Source organism: Uloborus diversus, chromosome 1, assembly GCF_026930045.1.
Source record: "Uloborus diversus isolate 005 chromosome 1, Udiv.v.3.1, whole genome shotgun sequence".
Taxonomy (NCBI): domain Eukaryota; kingdom Metazoa; phylum Arthropoda; class Arachnida; order Araneae; family Uloboridae; genus Uloborus; species Uloborus diversus.
The window spans coordinates 202,078,553-202,100,435 of record NC_072731.1 but is presented as its reverse complement, the minus strand read 5'-3'; the positions used below and the strand labels follow the sequence as shown (position 1 = coordinate 202,100,435).

Genomic DNA, 21,883 nt, shown 5'->3' with positions numbered 1-21,883 from the left:
ACCTGCAAACATAAATGACAAATGATCAAATAACCTTCGTGCTACAATATGATTAAAGTGAAAAACCAAGGTAAATAAAGCAAAATTTGTGCTTTATTTAAGTTGGTTTTTCACTTTAATCACCTGTAAACATACTAAAAGTCAAAGTCCTTGTAAAAAAAAAACAAAAAAACTCTCAAGTATTCCAAGCAGTAAGTTACCGCCCTTAAAGCCAGGGCTAAGATAGATCCACATGCAAAGTATACCAACACCCGGACTCTCACATCCATAGACTAATTGCATCCTTGTTATAGACTCGTCAGGCTGGAATAATGAATAACTGAGTTCGTTGGCGCTCTCAGCTTCATTGAGATGACATGTGCCTCCAGCTAGGTTGTTCCTTATTCCAGACTGATGAGTCTATAACAAGGACATAACTGCAGTCTCTGGATCTGATAACCGGTCTTTCAGTACATTGCCTGCTCTAGTATTCTGGATGTGGAGACAAAATACTACTAGTATCAGTTTCAAGCAGTGGGGTCCATTCGAGGGGGGGGGGGCGACTGCCCCCACACTTTTTTCATCAAAGATTTTCTCAACACTAAGATTTTAATTTCAATCCATTCTGGGTGAAATTAACCGAACGTCACTAAATATTGTTTCAAATTTCAGTTTTAAAACTTCAATTTTGAAAATTTTCTGGGAGAAAATCGCCGAGCACTCTCCCTCCTTTCTTTAAATTCAAAGATGACCTAAATTTTCATCATAAAGACTCCAGTTTGAGGGGAGAAAATCAGGAAAAGAATCCCCTTAGATAACATGGTACTGCATTTTTAAAACTCCAACTTAGAAAAAAAAATTCCAGAGATTTTTTTTGAAGTCCCCAAAGGAAGTTCTAAATTGAATTCCTAGGATTTCATCAGTTCAAAAAATATATATATAAGGAGAACCTCCGAACCCTTTTGTTCCTCTTTAAGTCAGTAAAAGAAAAGTCTGAAATAACGTTTTAAAAGTCTTTTAAAAAAGTTTTAAACTACGAAAATTTCTGGGAGCAAACCCCAAACCCCTTGATCTAAGTTTGCTAAAGATGGCTTTAATTTGCGTCTTTAAGATATCAGTTTAAGATTTTTTTTCCAGGAAGTGACTTTATTATCCTTATATTACCAAACACAGTCCAAACTTCTTTGTTTTTATTATTATTATTAGTAATTAAAGTTTAGTTTTTAAAAAAAAATTACGGGGACAACCCTGGAAACTCCTTTTTATTCCCCAAACGTTGACAAAACTCTACAAAAACGGCGTGTTTAAAAACTACAATTCCAAAACATAAACACAAGAGAACATCAGAAAGCTCCCCAGACCCCCCCCCCCCCCACCCCAATCACTCAAGATAGCCTAAAATAGTCTTTAACTTCCTAAAAAAAATTTGCCCCCACACTTTTAAGCCCCATTCACTACCTCTGATTTCAAGATATCAGAATAACAAATGGCATTGCAGCTTTTTCTCTCACCCAGAAAGAACTCACTATCTTCATGTTAGGGAATGTTGACAAGCTAGGGACACAGGAAACTTAACAGAGCAGGAACACAAAACAAAAACAAAAAAAAAAAAAGTTCCTGATTCTCTTTGTGCAATTGTGACGACTACTTTTAGACTTTTGACTGGGTTTCATTGCCTGCATACTATCTCTTACGTTTTTTACATTGTTGACTCTCCTGTGTACATTTTATGTTTAACCAGACAAGATATGACTTGCTACTCATGTAGATGAATGTTCTGCACTATCTTATTGAAATTCCATTGTAGAAAATATTGAAGAGCACTTAGCCTAATGACATCTTAGGTAACAGACTGGCATTTGATTTTAAAATAATAATACAATAATGATAATAATAAATGTGTTAGGGAATTTACTTCTATTGAAGATCTTCAGAGAAACTAAAACCTCAGCAATTCCTTGCTTTATTACTTTAAACAAGCAAACCAATTTTAAAAAAATAAGGATGAGTAGATAGTTAATGATCACTCATTTTGATTTTTTTTTTTTTTTTTGGAAAATCTGCAGCATTCTTAGTAAAAACTAGATTAACATTTTTACATTCATGAGCAATAGCTATCACATTTGTCCATTGTATTCATGCTGTGCCATTTTCAAAAATTCATTTTGCTCTTTCTGCTTAGAGAAACTTCCATGCCTCACAGATGCAGAGTCAAATTTTTTAGTAAACACCTACAACATGCCATCAACAAAGCCAAGCATTTGGGTGAATTCCTTCTTATTCTCCCTGCACCATTGCAATTCCAACAGCTAATCAATAGAAAATTAGACTAAAGCAAAAACATTACACCAAACTTAAAGAGAAATGATTGCAGCAAAATTGGATGGCAAAGTAGTATTTTTTTAAGGCATAGGAGAAACACATAAGTTTGAAAAGGTATTAACAAAGAAACAATTGAAAAGAACTTAAAACATAAAAAAAAATCTATAAGTGTAAATACTTTTTAGAGTACAATAAAAATAAAATTAAATAAAAAGGAAAATAAATTTTAGCATGGCAATCCTTAAAACTTAATAGAAAATTTAGAAACAAAATTAAATCAACTTGAGTCAAAGCAATTTTGGAAAAGAGGCAGGGAGAGACCTGGTTAAATATAAGTTAAAAATATTAAGAAAGAACATTTTCTTTTATAATAAAACTACATTGAAACACTATTTTTAATTTTTGGCAATACAATTGTATCTTTAAAGGAAAGTGGAAAATGTTCACTTTTATTTTATAAGTTAAAGTGAAAAATGAAATGATTTTGTAATGAAATATTTTCTATTTGATTGTGAAAATTATTTTTGAACAAAATAATGAGAAAAAACAAAGGATAATTTAATAAATGAAAAGATAATGACACAATAAACTAATAATTAATGTACGAGGAAAATAAATGAGTCAATAACATAGTGTGTGTGAATGCATAAGAAAATAAGTGAAAGAATGAATTAACAAGCCAATTATTAAAAGAAGGAATGTAAATAAATTAGTTAATAAATGAATATGTAAGTGATTTAGTAAATGATTGAATGAGTAAACAAAATGAACTATCTCACTTTGCCGCACATGTACTTGACTAATTGTGAAAAATATTTAAAATACAAATAAGCAAAATATTAGCTAAATAAATACTGCACCAATTATTAGAAGGTCCCAATCACTGTTTAAAATGTTAATAACAAGAACTTTATCATTTGATAATATCAAAATAATTTTTGATTTACAACAAAATATTACAATTTGAGTATCAATTTTTGAAAATTGCTTGTTTATCCTATGTTTTGATTTTTAGAGATAATTTTTTTCTTGACTGGAATAGACTACATATGTTACTATATAGTTAAAATATCACTGGATAAGTGGCGTTAAAAGCAGACTAAATATTTCACTATTTTACTTTGCTCCACATTCTCCTATATATTTTTTTTAGCTTTTAAAATGTTTATCAATAAGTAGTGCTGCATCAGAGTGCCATTATATTTGCAGGTCAATTCAATGCAAAATCTTCAAAAAGCACCTGCTCATTGTGGGGCAATACACATGTACGAAACTTTGATAGTGGCATCTATAGTTTTGAAGGACATTGCTCCTATCTTCTATCTAAAGACTGTGAACAAAATACTTATGCAATCCACATTCAGAATCTGGAACCCTGTGAGTCTACATCATCTTGCAGGGTAGCTTTAGTTATCTATATTGGCTCCTATCAATATGTGCTGTCCAGTGGTCCTGAAGGCCCATCTGTTCAGTTTGAATTGCAGATGCTGCCCATTCCTACGGTCATCAATGGACTATTATTTCAAATGCTGTCCGACTATGTCACTGTCAAGAGTTCTTTGGGCTTTAGGTGAGTTAATAAGTTTTATGGTGTCAAATATCCTTTTTTTTCACTTTTGCTTCAAGAAATTTTGTACAATTTATCCTCATGAACTTGCCTTGATAGGATTATCATACTTTTTTGAAGCTTGTTAAATTGAATACTTAGTTCATTTTAAATTGAGGCACACTTTTCTATTCTTTATTTTGACAAACATTGTCCATGTACAGTAGTTTTTTTTTTTTTTTTTTTTTTTTTTTGAATTTGAACTGTTATAATGGAAATGCATGCATACTTTTTCTTTCTGTATTAAAACAAAGTATTATTTTAAAGAGGAACCCCCAGCTTTCATTGACTTTAATAAATAGTTTTAAGAATGTATATACAGTGAAATCCCATTACAATTAACTCCGAGGGGCTAATAAAATTTTTTGTTGTAGCGAAATTTCCTTACAACTTTTTGTCTTTTTTTAAAAGTGTTAATTTTGCAAATCTACACTCTAATATAGTTAAATGTGCGATATTTACTGTTACTAAGGATTTAAAATATAACTTCACACAGTATTTATTCTGGAAAAACAAAGAGAAAAATATTAAACACAGACGTTTTCTTCATTAATTGTCTTCACAAAAAGTGTTATTTTCTTTTGTACGAGAGATTTATTTCCATAGGACATTTTAAAAGATTCTAATTTATGAGCATCACTTTAGTGGCTGCAAGAAAAGTTGAAATCTTGCAGACCCCCTTACGAATTTGCAGAGTGACTCACGTTTGGCATACAGAAATTGACTGTGCATGGCTAGATGCATGCTTTTGGTGTCTCGCATTGAGGCTACTATAGTGACTCTATCTCACATCAGCTTACGTTTCAGCATATTTGGAAAGTACAATACTGAGTAAGATAATAAGTAAAAAATATTCAAACTAACGTTGTGAAAAACATTTCATTGTAAGAATTTTTTGAAATAAATACTTTTGTTAAAACAAGATTTTTTTCTACATTATCTTCATAGGTTTTCAAACAGGACCAATCGTTTTGTTCGTTGTAATAGGATTTCATTGTATGTAATTCATCAGAACTCAATAAATAAATAAGTAATTAAATAAATGTATATATACATTTAATAGAATAAACGTCTAAATGAACCCTATATATTTGTGTCCTAACTGATAATAAGACAATTTTTCATCTATTAGTGCTGCCATTAAAACTTATCAAACTGAATACCACTTTTAATCCAAACCTTGATCAAACTTAATCCAGAATGTTTTTTTTTTATTTTTTAGATTAAGTTTGATGAAAGAAAAATTCTTCCTTTAGCCCTGTAGGCTATGGAAAGTGTTAAATTCCAAACTTCAATTAAGACTAATACTGTGCAACTTAGGTTTTTAAACATAATACTTACTTTAATAAAGTATTTTTCATCATTCCATTTACTTTTTAAGTTTAATTTCCATCTTACAGTTTCATAAGTTTTAGTTAATTTGAAAGAAATATGCTTATTTTTGGTGGAAAGAGGAAAAAGGTGAACAACATCAGCTATTCTTTAATCAAATACCCAATCTTCAGTCTTAGCTTGTTTAGTATTTGCCCCGTTGGCACTCACATTTACCCATGAATAGTGGACATTATGAGCACTTAGGGTAATTGTGTATGGTGAATAATTCTTCTTATTTAAGGCTGGAAGAAAGCATATAATTTCTAACATAGAGCATGAAATACATCTAATTTCGCACTATTAATACAATTTTTTTAGTATATAGTTTTCGTTTAAAAATAAAGTTATTTTCTCCCAAACACATCAAAGTCATTCAAAATTGTCCGTATTGATCCTGTATTATTTCCTTGGTAGAAACACAAATTTGCAAGGTATTCTGAAAACCACACATGATTTCTGCAACTAGAATTCTATTGTAATTTGTGAAGCTGTTTTCAATGTTGCTTTTCTTACCTTTTTAATGTACAATATATTTAGTACACACTTTAAACGTTGTTTTAAAAATTCTCACTTGTAAAAATATGCAAGCAAAAAATGCATAATAATTCACTCTTTTTTTCAAGAATAGACAAATGCAAGTTGATTCTATGTCAAAAATTTGCACAGGATATATTTGTTGTTGACATTTAAACTCATTTGCATTCTTGGGTGTTGATATGGGGGGCGGGCAAGTAAATGCTCAACCCCCCACCCCCCATTTGAAGTGAGAATTCCTTGCTTTTAGTACTTTTTTCCTTGCAAAAATGTAATTACATATCTTCTCCAGCTATTAATGAATAAATTGTTTAAAACGTCAAATTTTAATGACTATTCTGTACAAAAATCAGTTTCCACGAGGAAAATATCCTGCTAAACCATGTGGAAAATATCTGAGCCCCCCCTCAAAGTTTTGCATATGGGTGCCCATGTTTGCATTTAGTTTTTTTTAGCTTTTTTGATTTTGTTTCATTAACACAAAACACTTTTTCAGGCTGAAATGGAACATGAAAAATGGCATTTCCCTGAGTGTGAACAATCATCTCAGAAATAAGACGTGTGGGTTGTGTGGAAGATTTGATGATTCCATCCTCAATGATCTAGAACTTCCTGACGGTACTATTACTGACAATGTGGAGGGATTTGTAAATAGCTGGAATATGGAAAACTTGGGAGGTGAGTATTCTTGGGAGCTTTTTTTTTTTTTTTCCAAAGGATGTTTTTTGATTCACTTTATTTGTTTACAGTTCTTCAATTATTTAGTGCTCTTTCAAGATATAAATGTCTATTTATTACCCCACCCCCTTTTTTAGCTTTGAAATATTGCAAAACATAAGCTGAATTAAATTTTAAAACTTCGGTATGCTCAAGTGGCCTATCTCAAAATACATTTCTATAACATTTCAAATGACCGAGTTAATTTCTATTGTTTATTACAGTGTACTGTCTGGAACCAAGAATATTCCAGACTTCTGCAATTACTAACTTCAGAGTTTCTTAAAGTATAGGTTGTTAGCATATTTTCTTGTCACTGAGCTATCTACTTTCTCTTATGAATTTGGCTGCACAGTATTTCCATCTAGAGCATGTTTGATGTATCAAAAAAGCTGTAACATAACTAATGAATTTGAAAAAAACAACAACTTATCACAGCATAAAGAATTTTATTTCCAAATCTTTGGGATACATTCACATTCTTGTAAATTGTTAAATTGTTAGATGGAACATATCCTTTATTTTGCAGTCTCATTAATTTGGACTTAGCTTGATTGATATGTATTTTGATAGCACATACCTCCTATTTTAATGTACTCTGTCATGTATGCATGCATTCTGTTATACACATGCCCATATGACTGTTTAGTGTATTCGGTCATATGTTAGGGGAACAGGGGGAAATCCGTCCCCTCATTTTTATTTATTTATTTATTTATTTATTTTTTGTAAAAATAATGCAAATTTAAAGCGAATTGGTTTTGGACTTTTTTTTTGGTAAGTCCTCCAAAATACCAAGGTTTGTTCCTTAAAAATTTTCCTTACTTTAGCACTGCATATGGATTTATTGAATGTTTATGCTATAATATTTTACATATTTCTTAAGAGTTTTAGTGAGTTTTTTATGTACCGGAAACCTGACAGATACTGTAGTGAAATCATGGCTGATGATGAGATGTTGCTCGAACTTTGAAGAATTGTTGGTTTTTAATGAACTGAAAGCAGGATTATTATTTGATTTTTTTAGACTAAAATTGTTTTTCTTCAAAATATTTTTTTTTCTTTCATGTTTAATTTAGCATATATATATCGCACACTTGGAAGTAGAGTGTGAAAATTTTAAATTTTCTTTTTTTTCGCTTTAAGGACCATAAAGGACTTTATCCTATTTGAAAAATAATGACAGATTTTTATTCAAATATTAACCACTGGAGAGCACAGCAAGCTTACTTTTCTTAATTCAAATTGCCTGAAGAGTTCAACTTCAAACGCTTCTCCTGTAAAATTCCATTTCTTCGTATTTTGGCACTCTTTTTTTTCGCTTTAAGGCCTATAAAGGACCTTATCCTATTTGGAAAATAATGGCAGATTTTTATTCGAATATTAACCACTGGGGGGGCACAGCAAGCTTACTTTTCTTAATTCAAATTGCCTGAAGAGTTCAACTTCAAATATAAATTAAACTAACTAAAGAGTTCAACTTCAAATATAAACGCTTCTCCTGTAATAATCAAATGGATTTTTACAGGAGAAGCGATGCTTCTCTTGTAAAAATCCATTTCTTCGTATTGTGGCACTCTTCTTCCAAATGAGAAATATATATATATATATATATATATATATATATATATATATATATATATATATATATATATATATATATATATATATATATATACTAGAAAATGGCCCGTCAAGGTATAACGGGTGAAAATTGCTTCTACATTTGAATGAAGCAATTGCCTCTTTGGTGATATTTTAATTGTTGAAATTTTAACTATAACTCCAGTGGAGTGACCCTAAACTTCAGTAGATAGCGTTCATTGTTGACTACTTTTTCATTTCTTCATTCTCCTAAAAGTAGTCTTACCAGTAAAACAGTTAAGATACTGGATCCAGTTCTACCTCGTCAAAATAAAGCATTTCCTTGCATGTTAAACATAACCAAAAAAATGTTATCAAATTATCATGCCGTGGAGCAGGTTGCATTGTTAACAACGTCAAAAGCTTTATTCGATCATTTGCTATTACTGTCAGACCTGCTTAATAGAGTAACAAATAAACAAATACCCCACTTATACGAATAAAACCTCCCGGAACCGAATATTTCCCCATAGACGCAATGTTAAAGATCCCCGCTTAATTGAATAATTTCCTCAGATTATCGAATAATACTATTCAGCTTTCGCAAATATTTTTGTTGAGAAAATTTTTCAATAAATTAGAAAGAAATTAAGTAAGAACAATTGTTGACATTAAAATATAAAGTAATATTTATCACTGAAAATGGGCAAAAAAAACAACATTTATGTTCTATCAAAACGGTTCCACAATGGGGTTGTTTCCTTCAGTCAAAAGTACTACTTTTAGTCACTGAAATTGATAGAATAAGCAAAAAACAAAAAACAAAAAATAAAAAAAAACATGAACTTAGAAAATACTTTCATTTTCCCAACAGTTATTTTTTAATTAATTTCTTTAAATGTCCGATTTTTCAAACAAGTATTTTCTTTATGACGTCATAAATGATGTACTTTGGCACATCTGTCTGCCGCGTTTCCGCTTTATGATAATCAAGAAGCAAATTAAATGTTGCACTCTAAGCTTGCTATCACCCATATCGTTGTCAGTACATGTGAGTAAAGATGCAAATTATATGTTGTGCTCTGTGAATGGCAACAGTGAATGGCAATTCTTCATTTGTGATGTCATCGGCAGAAGCGTCAACAATGAAAGTGCACTGATTAAAGTAATTTTTTTTAAATATTAAATATAGTGAAATTATTTAAAAAATGGTCAGATCCTATGTTTTTAAACATGCTCTTTCAGAAAAAAATACTTTTAAAATTTTGGACACGACCTCATTCTATCAAATTTATTTTTTCTTTGGCCTTACAAAAAAAAAAAAGTCGATAATTAAATGAAATAACATAAATATACACATTTTAGTCAATGATAAATTGATAAATATTAAATGTAAGATACGGTAGATGAGGAGGGGGAAAAGCGAGTCAGAAAAGTATTCTCAAATGACCTTGAGTAAGCAATCCCCAATTATGGAATTTTCAAAAAATAATGTACCGAAAAAACTGCCAAAACAACAATTTCATAACTTAAGTTGTAATTTACTTTTTATAATTTTTATATGTACTTGTAATTTGCATACTAACTATTGAACTATTTTTTTGTTTATTTAGCTTGTTTCAAAAACTTTTTTGCAATAACATTAATTTTTCCTTTATATAGCTATTGATTTATTACTATTACGATTTAAGACAAATGTTGTAAATAAAGAAAGGTAAATGAAATTTCCCCGCTTAATCAAATACCCCGCTTTATCGAATAATATTTCTTGGAACCGAAGATATTCGACTAAGCAGGGCTGACAGTATATATATTTATAAGGATGTAATGACTTTTTAAAAAAATAATTTAGTTACATAATTGATTTAAGTGCTACATTGCTATCTATTTTATACCAAATTAGGTGGCGGCAGTTAAAATTGGTTAATGTGGTTCAATTTATTTAAGTCCCTGACCATCAAGATGACCCTCAATATCCTCCATGTTATTCTCTGTTATTTTATTTCTGTGTTTTAATGCTCAATAAACGATTATATGGTGGCGCTTCTAGTGTTAAAGGCATCTCATCTGACAATGGTATAAGTTTCCCAAGTTAAATTAATGAGAATATCCTTTAAATATTCTGAAAAGTTGAATACAGTATCTTCCCTGTGTATTTACATGATTTTCTTGTCCAAGTTTTTTTTTTTTTTTTACTACTACATAGTTTTTAAATCTTTTTATTTATCTATGTATAATTTCAGAAAAATGTTTGAATAAAGCTGTGGTTAAAGACTCATGCATCACAAATCAAGAAAAAGCAAGGAAAGCTGATGAGCTTTGTGGTGTTATTTTCAGTGAGAAATTCTCTAGTTGTCACCAGGTATACTAATTCCACTCATGTTTAGATACATTTCAATAAAATTTTATTTGATTCGATATGATGTGCATTTTTATTATTTTCTTTTGGAAACTTAAACATTTAAATTAAAATTTAATACCCTCAAGTGTCAATTAAATAAATTAATGGACAAATACTTAAATTAAATCTACTTTATTTTTGCATTTATTAATTTACTTTTATTATTATTTATTTATTTATTTATGCATCTATTTTTTTAGAATTTCTGGCAGGCTGGCTTTATCCATATATCTTTCAAGTAAAATAACTAAGGCTTTTTAAGTAGTCAGCATGATTAGCTAGGAATTTTTGTGTTGTATGTTGATGTAACACTGGATTATTTTGAGTCGAGATTTAAAGTTATAATAGTTTTATTTATAAAAGAAAATTTTAATGGTCTAAATTCTTATGAGCTGGGTCTTCATGACCATAATTTTCCCCAAAAATTATAGTTTCCAAGCGAAAAGATTAGTTCTTGATGTAAACTTTTATTTATTTGTTTATTTTACAACTTTTTGAATTTTATTATTATTTTATTTTTTGAATGGCGATAAAAATATAGACAGGAATGCAAAAACAATGCAGGTAGTTCAGCAGAAGGCATGTATCAAAGCTTTCCTGACCAAAAGAAATTGAACCTTGAAAAATGTTAGTTTTTAGGAAAAAGCTCAAAATTGTACAGTATAACCTTGATTTAACGATTGTCAAAGGATGCAAGTAAGTTATCATTAAATCAAGGATATTGTTAAATTGAGGAGCATATACATTCAATGCTATTTCATCCAGACCAGTAAAATGTATGATGATATGGAGGTAATCGTTAAATTGGATGTCTTTAAATCAAAGTTATACTGTATTTTGTATATTGTTGAACAAAAATTCAAAATTTCCACTTTATTAATTTTTCAAATCTGAATGATGTAATACATTTCATAAGGTCATAAATATTTTGTACTGATTTCAGCTCATTGATGCAAATGTTTATTATGAGGCTTGCAAAATGGATCATTGTAGTTGTACCTTGCCAGAAAGTTCCTGTTATTGTGACTCATTAGCTGAATATTTCAAGGAATGTATTCAGCTTGGTGGAACAATTAATGGTGGATGGAGAGCTGAAAATCTGTGTCGTAAGTTTGATAATTTCTGTTACTCTTAAATATTTACGTTCGAAGTACTGATTGAACTCACACACGAAATCATTTGTTGTGTACAGGCATTTATTAATCCTTTTTTAATAAATTAATAGTTGAGTTACCATGGAGGAAAGCCTCCGAAAATAAGGGATTTAAATTTCAATGACAGATTTTAATTTCACAGAAAATAATGGTGCTAATGATAGTTAAACAACCCATTGCATGGATTCTAATATTCCAACTGAGTGGTATAAAATTTTTTTTGTTCTCTGTGTCCTATGAATACACTTACAGAAACATTGATTAGTATTGTATTTATTTATTTTTTTAAACTTTAGTTAATCTAATAATGTTAAACTTTGTAACCATTTTTTCACCGTATTACCCCGCATTATCCGGCATGCTGGGGAAATCAAGGTTAGGAAAAAAAATAATGATAAGAAAATATATGTTCAGCTTAAAAATGAATATAAGTTCTATACATATCTTATTAATATTAATAGTTTAATTTTGTAAAAATAGTTACTAACAATGTCATTTGCTATTTTAACAAGAAAAATATTGTTTAATAACGCATCTTAATATATAAAAATCTTCTGTGCGGAAGTTTGTCACCATAAGGCTTTTAAATGGTTGGACCGATTTTGATCAAATTTTTTGTGTGTAATTAAGTTGTGGAAAGCATGGTTTTGAAGCGCGATGGATCGAATCGGAAGCGTTTTTGTTAACTAACTAATTAATTAATTTAAACATTGGATGGTTATATCTCCCAAATGACTAATATTTATTATAACCTATTGTTGAGCGAGAACTGAAATAAATATTTAACCTGTTGCCAAAGGACAATAAGAAAGCCAGCTCTGCTTTTTGTAATGAAATTTCCTACTGTGATATTTCAATTGAGAACAGAACAAAACGTAGAGAGTGTGAAGCCTTCATTTCTTGAAAGGAACGATTTTAGGTCCCGTGATATATTTTAAAGTAAAGTACCGGAAGGTTCACTCAAGACGTGTGTTCTGTCGTCGTAGTGGAACCATGTGACCGGATCGGTGCTTTGATTTTCCTAAAAAAATGATCAGAAAGTACTGTACCTAGTACTATTTGTTTCTCGGCTGAAATCCATCTGAGTTTTGGCACCAATGTCAAGAATACTTTAAGGGTTATCTAACTAATCAGTACATTCTTAAAGGAAAAGATGATGGAATTTAAAGATGAAACAAATTTTATTTTCGACCAGATAAATTACAACAGGGTAGTTCTTTAAACAAAAGATCAGTGGAGTGGAAGGTCTTTATCTTTGGTGGAATGGACAAATTAGGCAATATATGAAGTTTTAAATTTTTTCGTTCAAAAGATCTGACCGCTAATCGATCGGAGTTGGCTTCGCTCACTGATCGGCTGGATTACAGTAACGTGGTTGCTTGGCGAATTTGGCTATAAACAATAAAGTTACGTGGTCATATGTTTACATTTTAAAGCTACTGTTAATGTAATTTGTTGTATTTTTTGTTTATTTGGCAAAATATTTAAAATTGCAAAAAATTGTTTTTCGTTTTTAAAGAGTTTTTAGTCATTTTAGTTAAGGAATGTTTATTTTACATCGAAAGGGGTGGGAGGGATGAGTGAGTTTCGCTTATTCAGAGAACTGTTTTTACCTTTATCATTTTTTTTTAAATGATATCCTTTCGATTGTTTCATTCTTTTTCATATGGGGGATGTTGCAGCGGGAGTTCCCATTTGTTCTGGATGGGTAGTTAGTTTTTTACTTATTTTTTTCAACAAAACGCTTCAAACACTTGACAGTATATAGAAATTTTTTAACTTTTCAATTTGCAAAGTGTGAAGAGAACAACGTCTTTCCGGTCCTCTAGTCTTAATATATAAAAATCAATGTCCTGAGATAACATATATATATCAACGCATAGCCAATACCGCTGAAGCCTCAGACTTGAAATTTGGCAGGCATGTCCACATGATTACGAAAGTATCCACTAAGAAAGGATTTTTTAAATTTTCAATTAGTTCAGGAGAAATTAATCAAAACCTCTTAATTTCTGTGAAATTAAAATCTGTCATTGAAATTTAAATCCCTTATTTTCGGAGGCTTTCCTCCATTAAAATCATTATTCAGTACTTCATCTCAACTTTTGGTCGATAGCGAATTTTAAATTTGATATTGTTTTTGTTTCTCACATGATTCTTCGAGGCTTTTCTCAAGTCAAATAATAATGTTTCAGTCTTTCCTTTCATTTTCTTCAAAACTACTTCAGTTTTTGAGAACATCATCACAGGTGGACTATCCTTTTGAATTTAGAAGAGTGCAGTTTCCTGTAATAGTTTGTTTTGCAATAACCGTTAATAAGTCACAAGGACAGACATTAAAAGTAGCAGGGATCGATTTAAGAGACTTTTTTCAACACGGCCAATTTTATGTAGCTTGCTCCAAAGTCAGTTCATCAAGCAGCTTAATAATTTTAGCGCCAGAAAAAAAAAAAAAACTAAAAATGTTGTATACAAAGAAGTTCTTGCTTAAACATAGGTATAACAATAAAATGTGGATGGCCTGCGTTTGCAAAGATAATCAATACTTTAAAAGGATCGTTAATAACAGTTAAAGATTGGTTAAGAACAAGGGCATACATATAAAGAGTCCAGGGGCCCCAGGATCCTCCCAAAGTTAGAAAAAATTATAGGTAATAAGTAATTATTATAGGGGATTTTCGAAACTAGGTGCACCAAGCACTGTTTATCCCTGCTAATTCCATTACCCGAGCAATGCCGGGTATGAGAATGCTATTAATTTTATAAAAATTAAATTAAAACTAAGTAAGCAAACATTTATACTGTAAGTTACCCCTAAGCAGTGCTAAAGAATTTACCATAGCTATTCAATAAATAAAAATATAGGTCCCTCTAAAAAGAACCTAAAATAATTTATTTTAAAATATTATGAACAAATCACACAGTAATGATTGTATCTGAATTGATTACTTTATTGGCATATAATTAAATCCATGCATCATAACCTACCATAAATAACAAGCGCATATTATATGCAATACACATTTTTTTTTTTTTTTTTTTGAAAAAATGTTACTTTCAGGATTTATCATTTTTTTTTCTTACTGTGGTTTGCTTTCTGATTGAAACTGAAGGGGGAAATTTATTTTTGTTTTGTTGCAAAATAAACCTCGAATCATCCGGCATGTCAGAAAATTTGAATTTCCTGCCATGCTGGTCAATATCACTTGTTTATGGCATGCCGGATAATGCTGGGTAATACGGTAATCAAAACTACTCTAAACTCTGCAAAGCTCTTTATTAGTAAAAGAAGGATGTCCAATAATTCTTATCATTTATTTATTTAATCATTCTTTTTCAATGCATACCACTTTCATATACTTCAGTTCATTTTCAAGCTTACTTTTTTCTCTACACTTTCTATTTAGCAGAAATTTATGTATTTTCCTCTTTCAAAAAAGATTAGTCAATTTTATAAGGTTATCTTATTTTCATAAGAGTAATAAAAATTGCAAAGATTGTACCCTAGCAAGCAATTTTGGTGTACGATAGTAGGGGAGACTGGGGACAGTTGATCCCCCTTTTTGTAGGAGCTTATAACTTTAATTTCATTCAATAGAACTAAACAATCCCAAGCTACCTCTTTAGAACAGTCTTTTTCTCATCAAAATGCAGTGGCATTTTTAAAATTTATTTATTTTAGTGAAATATTTTAAAGAAAAACCTTGTATAATCACGTCTCCTTTATACAAGGAGACTTGATCCAGGTCTGCAGGAGATTTGATCCGGGAAGAAAGGTGCCCTTAGTCAAATATTTATTATTTCATCAAAAGAAAAAAAAAAAAAAAAAACAGTAGCAATTAAAACTAATATTGAACAAAATCAACTGTGTAAAAGGGAATAACTAATATGCCAAAGAAACTTATCCTTTTTTATCGATTTTGATCAATTTTTCAGTAAAAACAGGAATGAATATAAAAAACATTTAAAATTAAACGTAAATACTATAAGTTACAAGCAAAATTGTTGTTTTACTGTTATAAACTGTAAAAACATTTCAAAATTGAGACCAAAAATTCACTAAAACTAGTGTTTCACAAGAAAAGAAAGAAAAATACATTAATTTTCGAATTCAACAATGATTTTGGAAAAATAAAGCATTGAATAAGCTTAATAGTAAATTTAAAAGTTGGTGTGACTATTTTTTTTTTTTTTTTTTTTTTGTAATGTGTTGACATAACACTTTTCATACATTAGCTTTTTGTAAGTTTTCACTATTAATAGGGAACTTTCTTTAGCTGTGGACAATATTTTCTAACACAATGGCATTTTTATTAAGCAATAAGTAGAATAAATAACATGCACTCATGTGCAAAATCATATTAAAGGAAACTTAATCCTGGATCAAGAGTCCCTGGTTCCAAAGGATCCAGTGTTCTCAAGTATACTTTTCAAACATGTTTCCAAATTACATCAAGAAATGCTACAAATTAGTACTTTTAATATCACATATTTTTGAATCTTCTACCATATCATAAACGTAATGTATGTACTGCTTAACTTCCTCAAAAATGTTAGCAACATTTGCAATTTACAATCTAAGAAAAGAATCTGTCCGCTGAAAACTGACAGTAACATAACTTCAAAGAAAAGCAAGCTCAAAACAAACCATGTGACATTTGGAGTTGTAAACCTATCACAGCAGGTCAGCAATGTTGCCAGTATTAAAATTGTGCATTATAGCAGTGGACAAGATTCAAGAGAGGAAACAAGTCTCTTGAATGATTGAGTATCTCCGCTCAGCCCTATATTTCCTAAATCATTCTGTTCTCCATACCTTAAAATCTTATCATTCTCTTGAAAACAAGAAAAATTTAATAAATATATTAAATTTGAATGTTGCATATTCCAAAGCATTTCACATTGTTCTCTAGCTTTGTCTTGTACAAATGGGATGATCTACAAAGATTGTGGTTCATCTTGTCCAAAAACTTGCAAAGATACAGTGTATGATTGTGAAGATGATCAATGTGTTGATGGTTGCCATTGCCCTGATGGAACCATTTTAAATGATGGACAATGTGTCACGCAACAAAGCTGTCCCTGCTTTCATAATGGCAAAGAATATGCTCCAGGCTCAAGAATCCTTCAAGACTGCAATGCATGGTGAGCAAATTTAGAGTGGACTTTCTATTGATGATATCTTAATAAAGAAAATACTTGCTTTATTTCCAATTTATCACTTAAAATTAACTGAATGTATTATGATTGTTATTATTCACTTTAAGTTTTTTTCTTTCTTTAATTAATTTTTTTCCTATGCTCAATGACCTTTTTATAATTCTTAGTGAATGTGTTGCTAGCAAGTGGGAATGTACAAAAGAAGAATGTGAAGCCAAATGTTCATCCTCTGGTGATCCTCATTATACCACTTTTGACGGTTTAAGCTATGAATTTTTAGGTAGTTGTTCTTATTTCTTAGTATTTGTGAATGAATCATTCCACATCATTCAGGAAGCAGGACCATGTTCTGCTGGAGCTGAATCTGGTGCGTACTGTACTCAATCTATCAAGATTATCTACAATAATGAGTCCATCTTGCTGAAACCTGGAATTCAGGTATTAAAATCTATAAGTTCAGGAAAGGGAATCATTATTATTTTCATTAAGATTTTTTCATGTATAAGATTTCTCGGATAGTATTGGTGAACTTGAGTAATCTTTAAAAATAATTATAAGTTTTTGCTGCTGTTTTTCAAAAAAAAAAGTTATAACAAGGCTTTACAATTTTGTTGGTTACTGGTAATTTGGTTACTGCAGAAGATTGTAGATATTTCATAATTATTTGCTCAATGCATATGAAATTTAATGATGCAGAATTGTACAAAGCCATTATATTAGCTTCTTAATAACTCCAAAACATCCCTTATATAGTTTTTTTGTTCAATTTGGCAACCATGGTTTTAATAGTGAATTATTGTGCCGAAGATACGCTCACTCTGTTTAGGAATCGAAAAGTTACTTCTTATTTAAAATTAAGTTTGTGTTACGTTAAACTGTGTACAATTTTCTCAAAGTTCCAGGTAGTTGAGAAATCGAATATAAATACTGAGACATTTATCTTTATGGTCATTTGGCTAAATATTATCTATCATTTAGTCAACTTTATATATTTTTAACACTGCAAATGCTCCTCTGTCTATGTTTAAAAGGCAATAAGTTATTTCTTTACTGTGGAATTAGTTACTATAAGAAAAAAAAGATTTCTGGTAACTATTTGAGATTTTACATAAAAGATCTGCTATTTGGAATATGAAAAAAAAAAAGAGAGAGAGAGAGAGATAGAGAGAGAAAGAAAGAAAAAAGAATGATTTATTACATTTTTTATCTGACTAGTAATCTGATTTTAAAATACTTACACACAATCTTCCTTTTGTGCAATGTATCCTGTTCACAAGTTTGGATTCATTTTACACGAATGAAAGTTGCTGAAATTGTCTTTAAGATGCATTGATAATATACTTGATCATATTTAGCGGTAGTTGACTCTCATTTTAAGTAATATTAAGGGATCAGGCAAACATCAATCAAAAACTTGATCATATGCACACGTTGAGCAAAAAGAGAAGAGGCAGAAAAAACAATATTTCTCCAAATTCTATTCAAACAGCCAAGGCTTGCCCGAAAACTTTTATATCTAAAACCTTAAACAAATAGTAAATGTACCCCCCCCCCCCCCCCCCCCACCTGAACTAAGTGACTTGAAAACTAGAACATTGTGAGAACAAATATTCTAGATACAACTGAACACTGCTGCATCCGCATCCTAAAAATAGAAAAGTGTTTTTTTCTTCCAATACAGATCAACAGCAACAGATTTTGTTTGCAATTCCAATTTAAAAAAAAAAAAAAAATTGAAAATCTATTCAAAATGAAGTGAGATATTTCATATTTCAGTGTGAACCAGTGGGGGGCACTTGGGGCTTGTTAGAATTTTTATTGCAACCGAATTTTTGATAATAATGGAGTGTCGGTTATAGGACATTAAACAAATCCGTTTGTGCCTATTCATATATTTATAATGCCCATTGATAAAGCCCTGGATAACCAATTGAGAACTGCATTTTTCTCACAACCATCTTGCAATTACACTCATAAATACGTTGCAGTATTCAAATAAACACATTCTTTTCTCCTGAATAATTCATTTCTGATTTTAAAAAACCTTTCTCGCAAAATCCATTTGAGTCCTGTTTTTCATTGCTTTCTCTGCCCTTTGGTTTTCAAGAAATTTTATTAATCTGATTGTGAATTTCATTTTAGGTCACCATTAATGAAAGGAATGCAGATTTGCCTATTATTGAGAATAGATTTTCTGTTTCGATGCCAACTAATATATTTGTAAAGGTAATTATGATTGATTTTGTTTTATAAGTTTTTTTTCTTTTGTAGATTTTAAAAAGAAAAAAAAAGAATGATGAAGAAAAGAGATATTGTAATATACAGCCCCTTAACTGGATTTAGCCTTTAAGCCTTTTTTTCCCTTCATTTTTTAGAGATTTTTTTTTGTGCAAAATTTTACTTTTCAACGTTTGTACGTATTTGTATATAATTTTTGTATATATGCTCATGAATAAATTGTAATGTTTACTTCGCAGGTAAATATTGACAATGGCTTGTCATTATTATGGGATGGTGAGAATAGAATTTATATCTATGTTCCACCCACATTTTTTGGACAAACTATGGGCCTATGTGGTACTTTCAATCACATACAAAATGATGACTTCTTGACTCCAGACAAAATTATCGAAGCAGATGTGGAAACTTTTGCTTCGAAATGGCAAGCTAGTGATATGTGCAATAGGAGGTCCCGCAGGTCAAGTAGATCGCCTTGTGAATCAGAGCCACAAAAACTTGATGATGCTAAAATGCTTTGTTCCACTATAAAACAAAATGTGTTCAAAGGTGAGAAAATTTTCTACATTAATGTCTATCCTCGTTTCTTTTGGTTAGGTTCTTAATTGGTGAAATTTATAAATGCTCTAGATCAGGGGTTCCCAAATTGGGTGCCATAGGAGAAGGTGAGGGGTACTTCAAGGTGTCCATGGTATCAATATATGTGTATGCAACAAAGATAAATTAGCGGGCCATGAAAAATATTCAAATTCTTCAATTGGCACCGGGACTTGGAAAAGTTTGGGATAATATAACTGTAACTCAAAATTATGTCTCATCCAATCACTTGATTGAAAGGCAATATTTCTTTGGTCAGAGATAATGTGCATTAATTCTGTTTTCTATTTCAGATTGCCATACAGAATTAGATCCAGACATCTATTATAGAGGTTGTGTGAATAATTTATGCCATTGTGGTGACAACTTGAAGCAGTGCTTATGCCCTCTTCTTGCAGATTACAGTTTATCTTGTGCCGAAAAAGGCATTAAGATTGACTGGATTGATAAAATATCAGCTTGCAGTAGGTATTTCATTGAAAGTGCATTGCATTTTTCTTTTTGTCTTTTACCTTTTATTATTTTTACATTATTGGATTTCATTAAATGTATTTATATGTACCTAATCGTATTTTTCCGTTCGGCATTTTTATGTGAGAACTAATATAGTACATACACTTTTTTTTAAGAACTTGAATGTCCTGGTGAGCAAGTATATCAAGAATGCACCAATCCTTGTCGAAGCAGCTGTGCTGAAATAGCTTCAGATATTTTTTGCACCACACAGTGCATACAAGGATGTGCTTGCCCAAATGGTATGACTTTGAACAGTGAAGGATTCTGCATAGCAATCGATCAGTGCCCTTGTATATATGAAGGGAAGGAATTTCCACCTTTCAGTACAACTGTTCAAGGCTCAAACGTATGGTAAGCATTGGTTGTATCTTTAATGCTTTTGATTTATTTAGCCCCTTTCCACTTGCATCTTACCAAAATCACGGGCAGAGCTTTTATCTTCTTCTTCTTCTTTTTTTTTTATTTTTTACCCATGATATTTGCGGGCTAAGATCGTACTAGGTTCAAACTAAAAAAACTCCAAAAATCAAAAATAAATGCGCATATTGTACGAAGGCCTTTATTTATATAATTTTCTTGAGTAAAAAAATAAGACACTTTTATGGCAGCTTTACTATTCATTTACTTATTTTTGTATCATTTTGAAATTTAAAGGCTTTTTTTTTTTTGAATATAAATGTTTGCAAACTTTTAACCCTTAAAAAACATTATGGGATGTATGTGTTTCCAAAGTTTGTGTTTACTTTAGAAATTATCAAATACAAATTCTTTATAAATTTTACTTTTTTTCCATGTAATTGGGCTATCAAAATATTAATATTGGCAAAAAATATTTTTTATTTATATACATATTTTTATATATATATATATAAAGCATTGCAAACTTTAATGTTTTATTTCAGAGCTTGTGGTGCTTAAAGAGTTGATGTGATTATAACCTTCTTTTTTCTGTTTTTCCTGCTTGTCTAATATCTCATAATAAATTGCCTCTCTGTTTTTCCACAAAAAAGTGTTGTTTTTTCAAAATTTATCTTTTTTGTTTTATGAGAAATAGTTGTAAAAGAAGGAATGCAACCAAATATGCAGTAGAGCTCTGTGAAGTTTGAAGAATTTCTATTGCTCAAAATAAATACATTTGAATTATTTTATACTTTTTAAAATTCTTTGTAACTCACATTGCTTGTCATTTTTTCATTTTTGATTTTCATAATCTGAAATTATCCCCTAGTAAGTGTGAAAGTGCTCAGTGGCAATGTCATGCAGCATCTTTAAATGAAATCATATCTCTAAGTCCAGATCAGAGGAAAAACTCAAGTACTGTTATTCAGTGTAACCCTGAAGAACATCTAGAATTCACAAGTTGCATGGAGCAATGTCCAAGAACATGCCAGAATTCTCTTCTTCCTTTGAATTGTGAGATACAAGACTGCAAACCAGGTTGCAGGTAAGAACATGAAAAATAAAATATTTATATTTAAAGCAGTACAAAAAGTATAATTACTTTAGGCAGTTCATTTGTAATTTTATTTTGACTGTTGAATTTCTCTATTTTTTAAAAGTGCTTCAAACTTAAAGCCAGGGCCAGACTGGGCAATCAGGCGATCCTCCGAAGGGCCGGTGGGTCACGTGGCCAGTTGTGATTTGTGGTTAAACTTTTTTTTTCCTCGCAACACTCTCTTAATGAACAAAAGTTTGAAGGAC

General features: G+C 30.5%; 1 protein-coding gene across 1 annotated transcript in view; it reads left to right on the top strand.

Annotated features, from left to right (window-relative positions):
- The window catches only part of LOC129218178 (SCO-spondin-like), a gene marked incomplete at its 3' end in the record, with an annotated part of 50,833 nt that overhangs the window by 9,538 nt on the left and 19,412 nt on the right, over positions 1-21,883 (top strand). Inside the window, exons 4-14 of the mRNA XM_054852400.1 lie at positions 3,511-3,871; positions 6,312-6,493; positions 10,360-10,478; positions 11,461-11,623; positions 16,585-16,816; positions 16,999-17,269; positions 18,974-19,057; positions 19,309-19,618; positions 19,960-20,130; positions 20,296-20,533; positions 21,411-21,626. Coding sequence (XP_054708375.1) covers positions 3,511-3,871; positions 6,312-6,493; positions 10,360-10,478; positions 11,461-11,623; positions 16,585-16,816; positions 16,999-17,269; positions 18,974-19,057; positions 19,309-19,618; positions 19,960-20,130; positions 20,296-20,533; positions 21,411-21,626 — 2,347 coding nt within the window. The remainder of the gene's footprint in view (positions 1-3,510; positions 3,872-6,311; positions 6,494-10,359; positions 10,479-11,460; positions 11,624-16,584; positions 16,817-16,998; positions 17,270-18,973; positions 19,058-19,308; positions 19,619-19,959; positions 20,131-20,295; positions 20,534-21,410; positions 21,627-21,883) is intronic.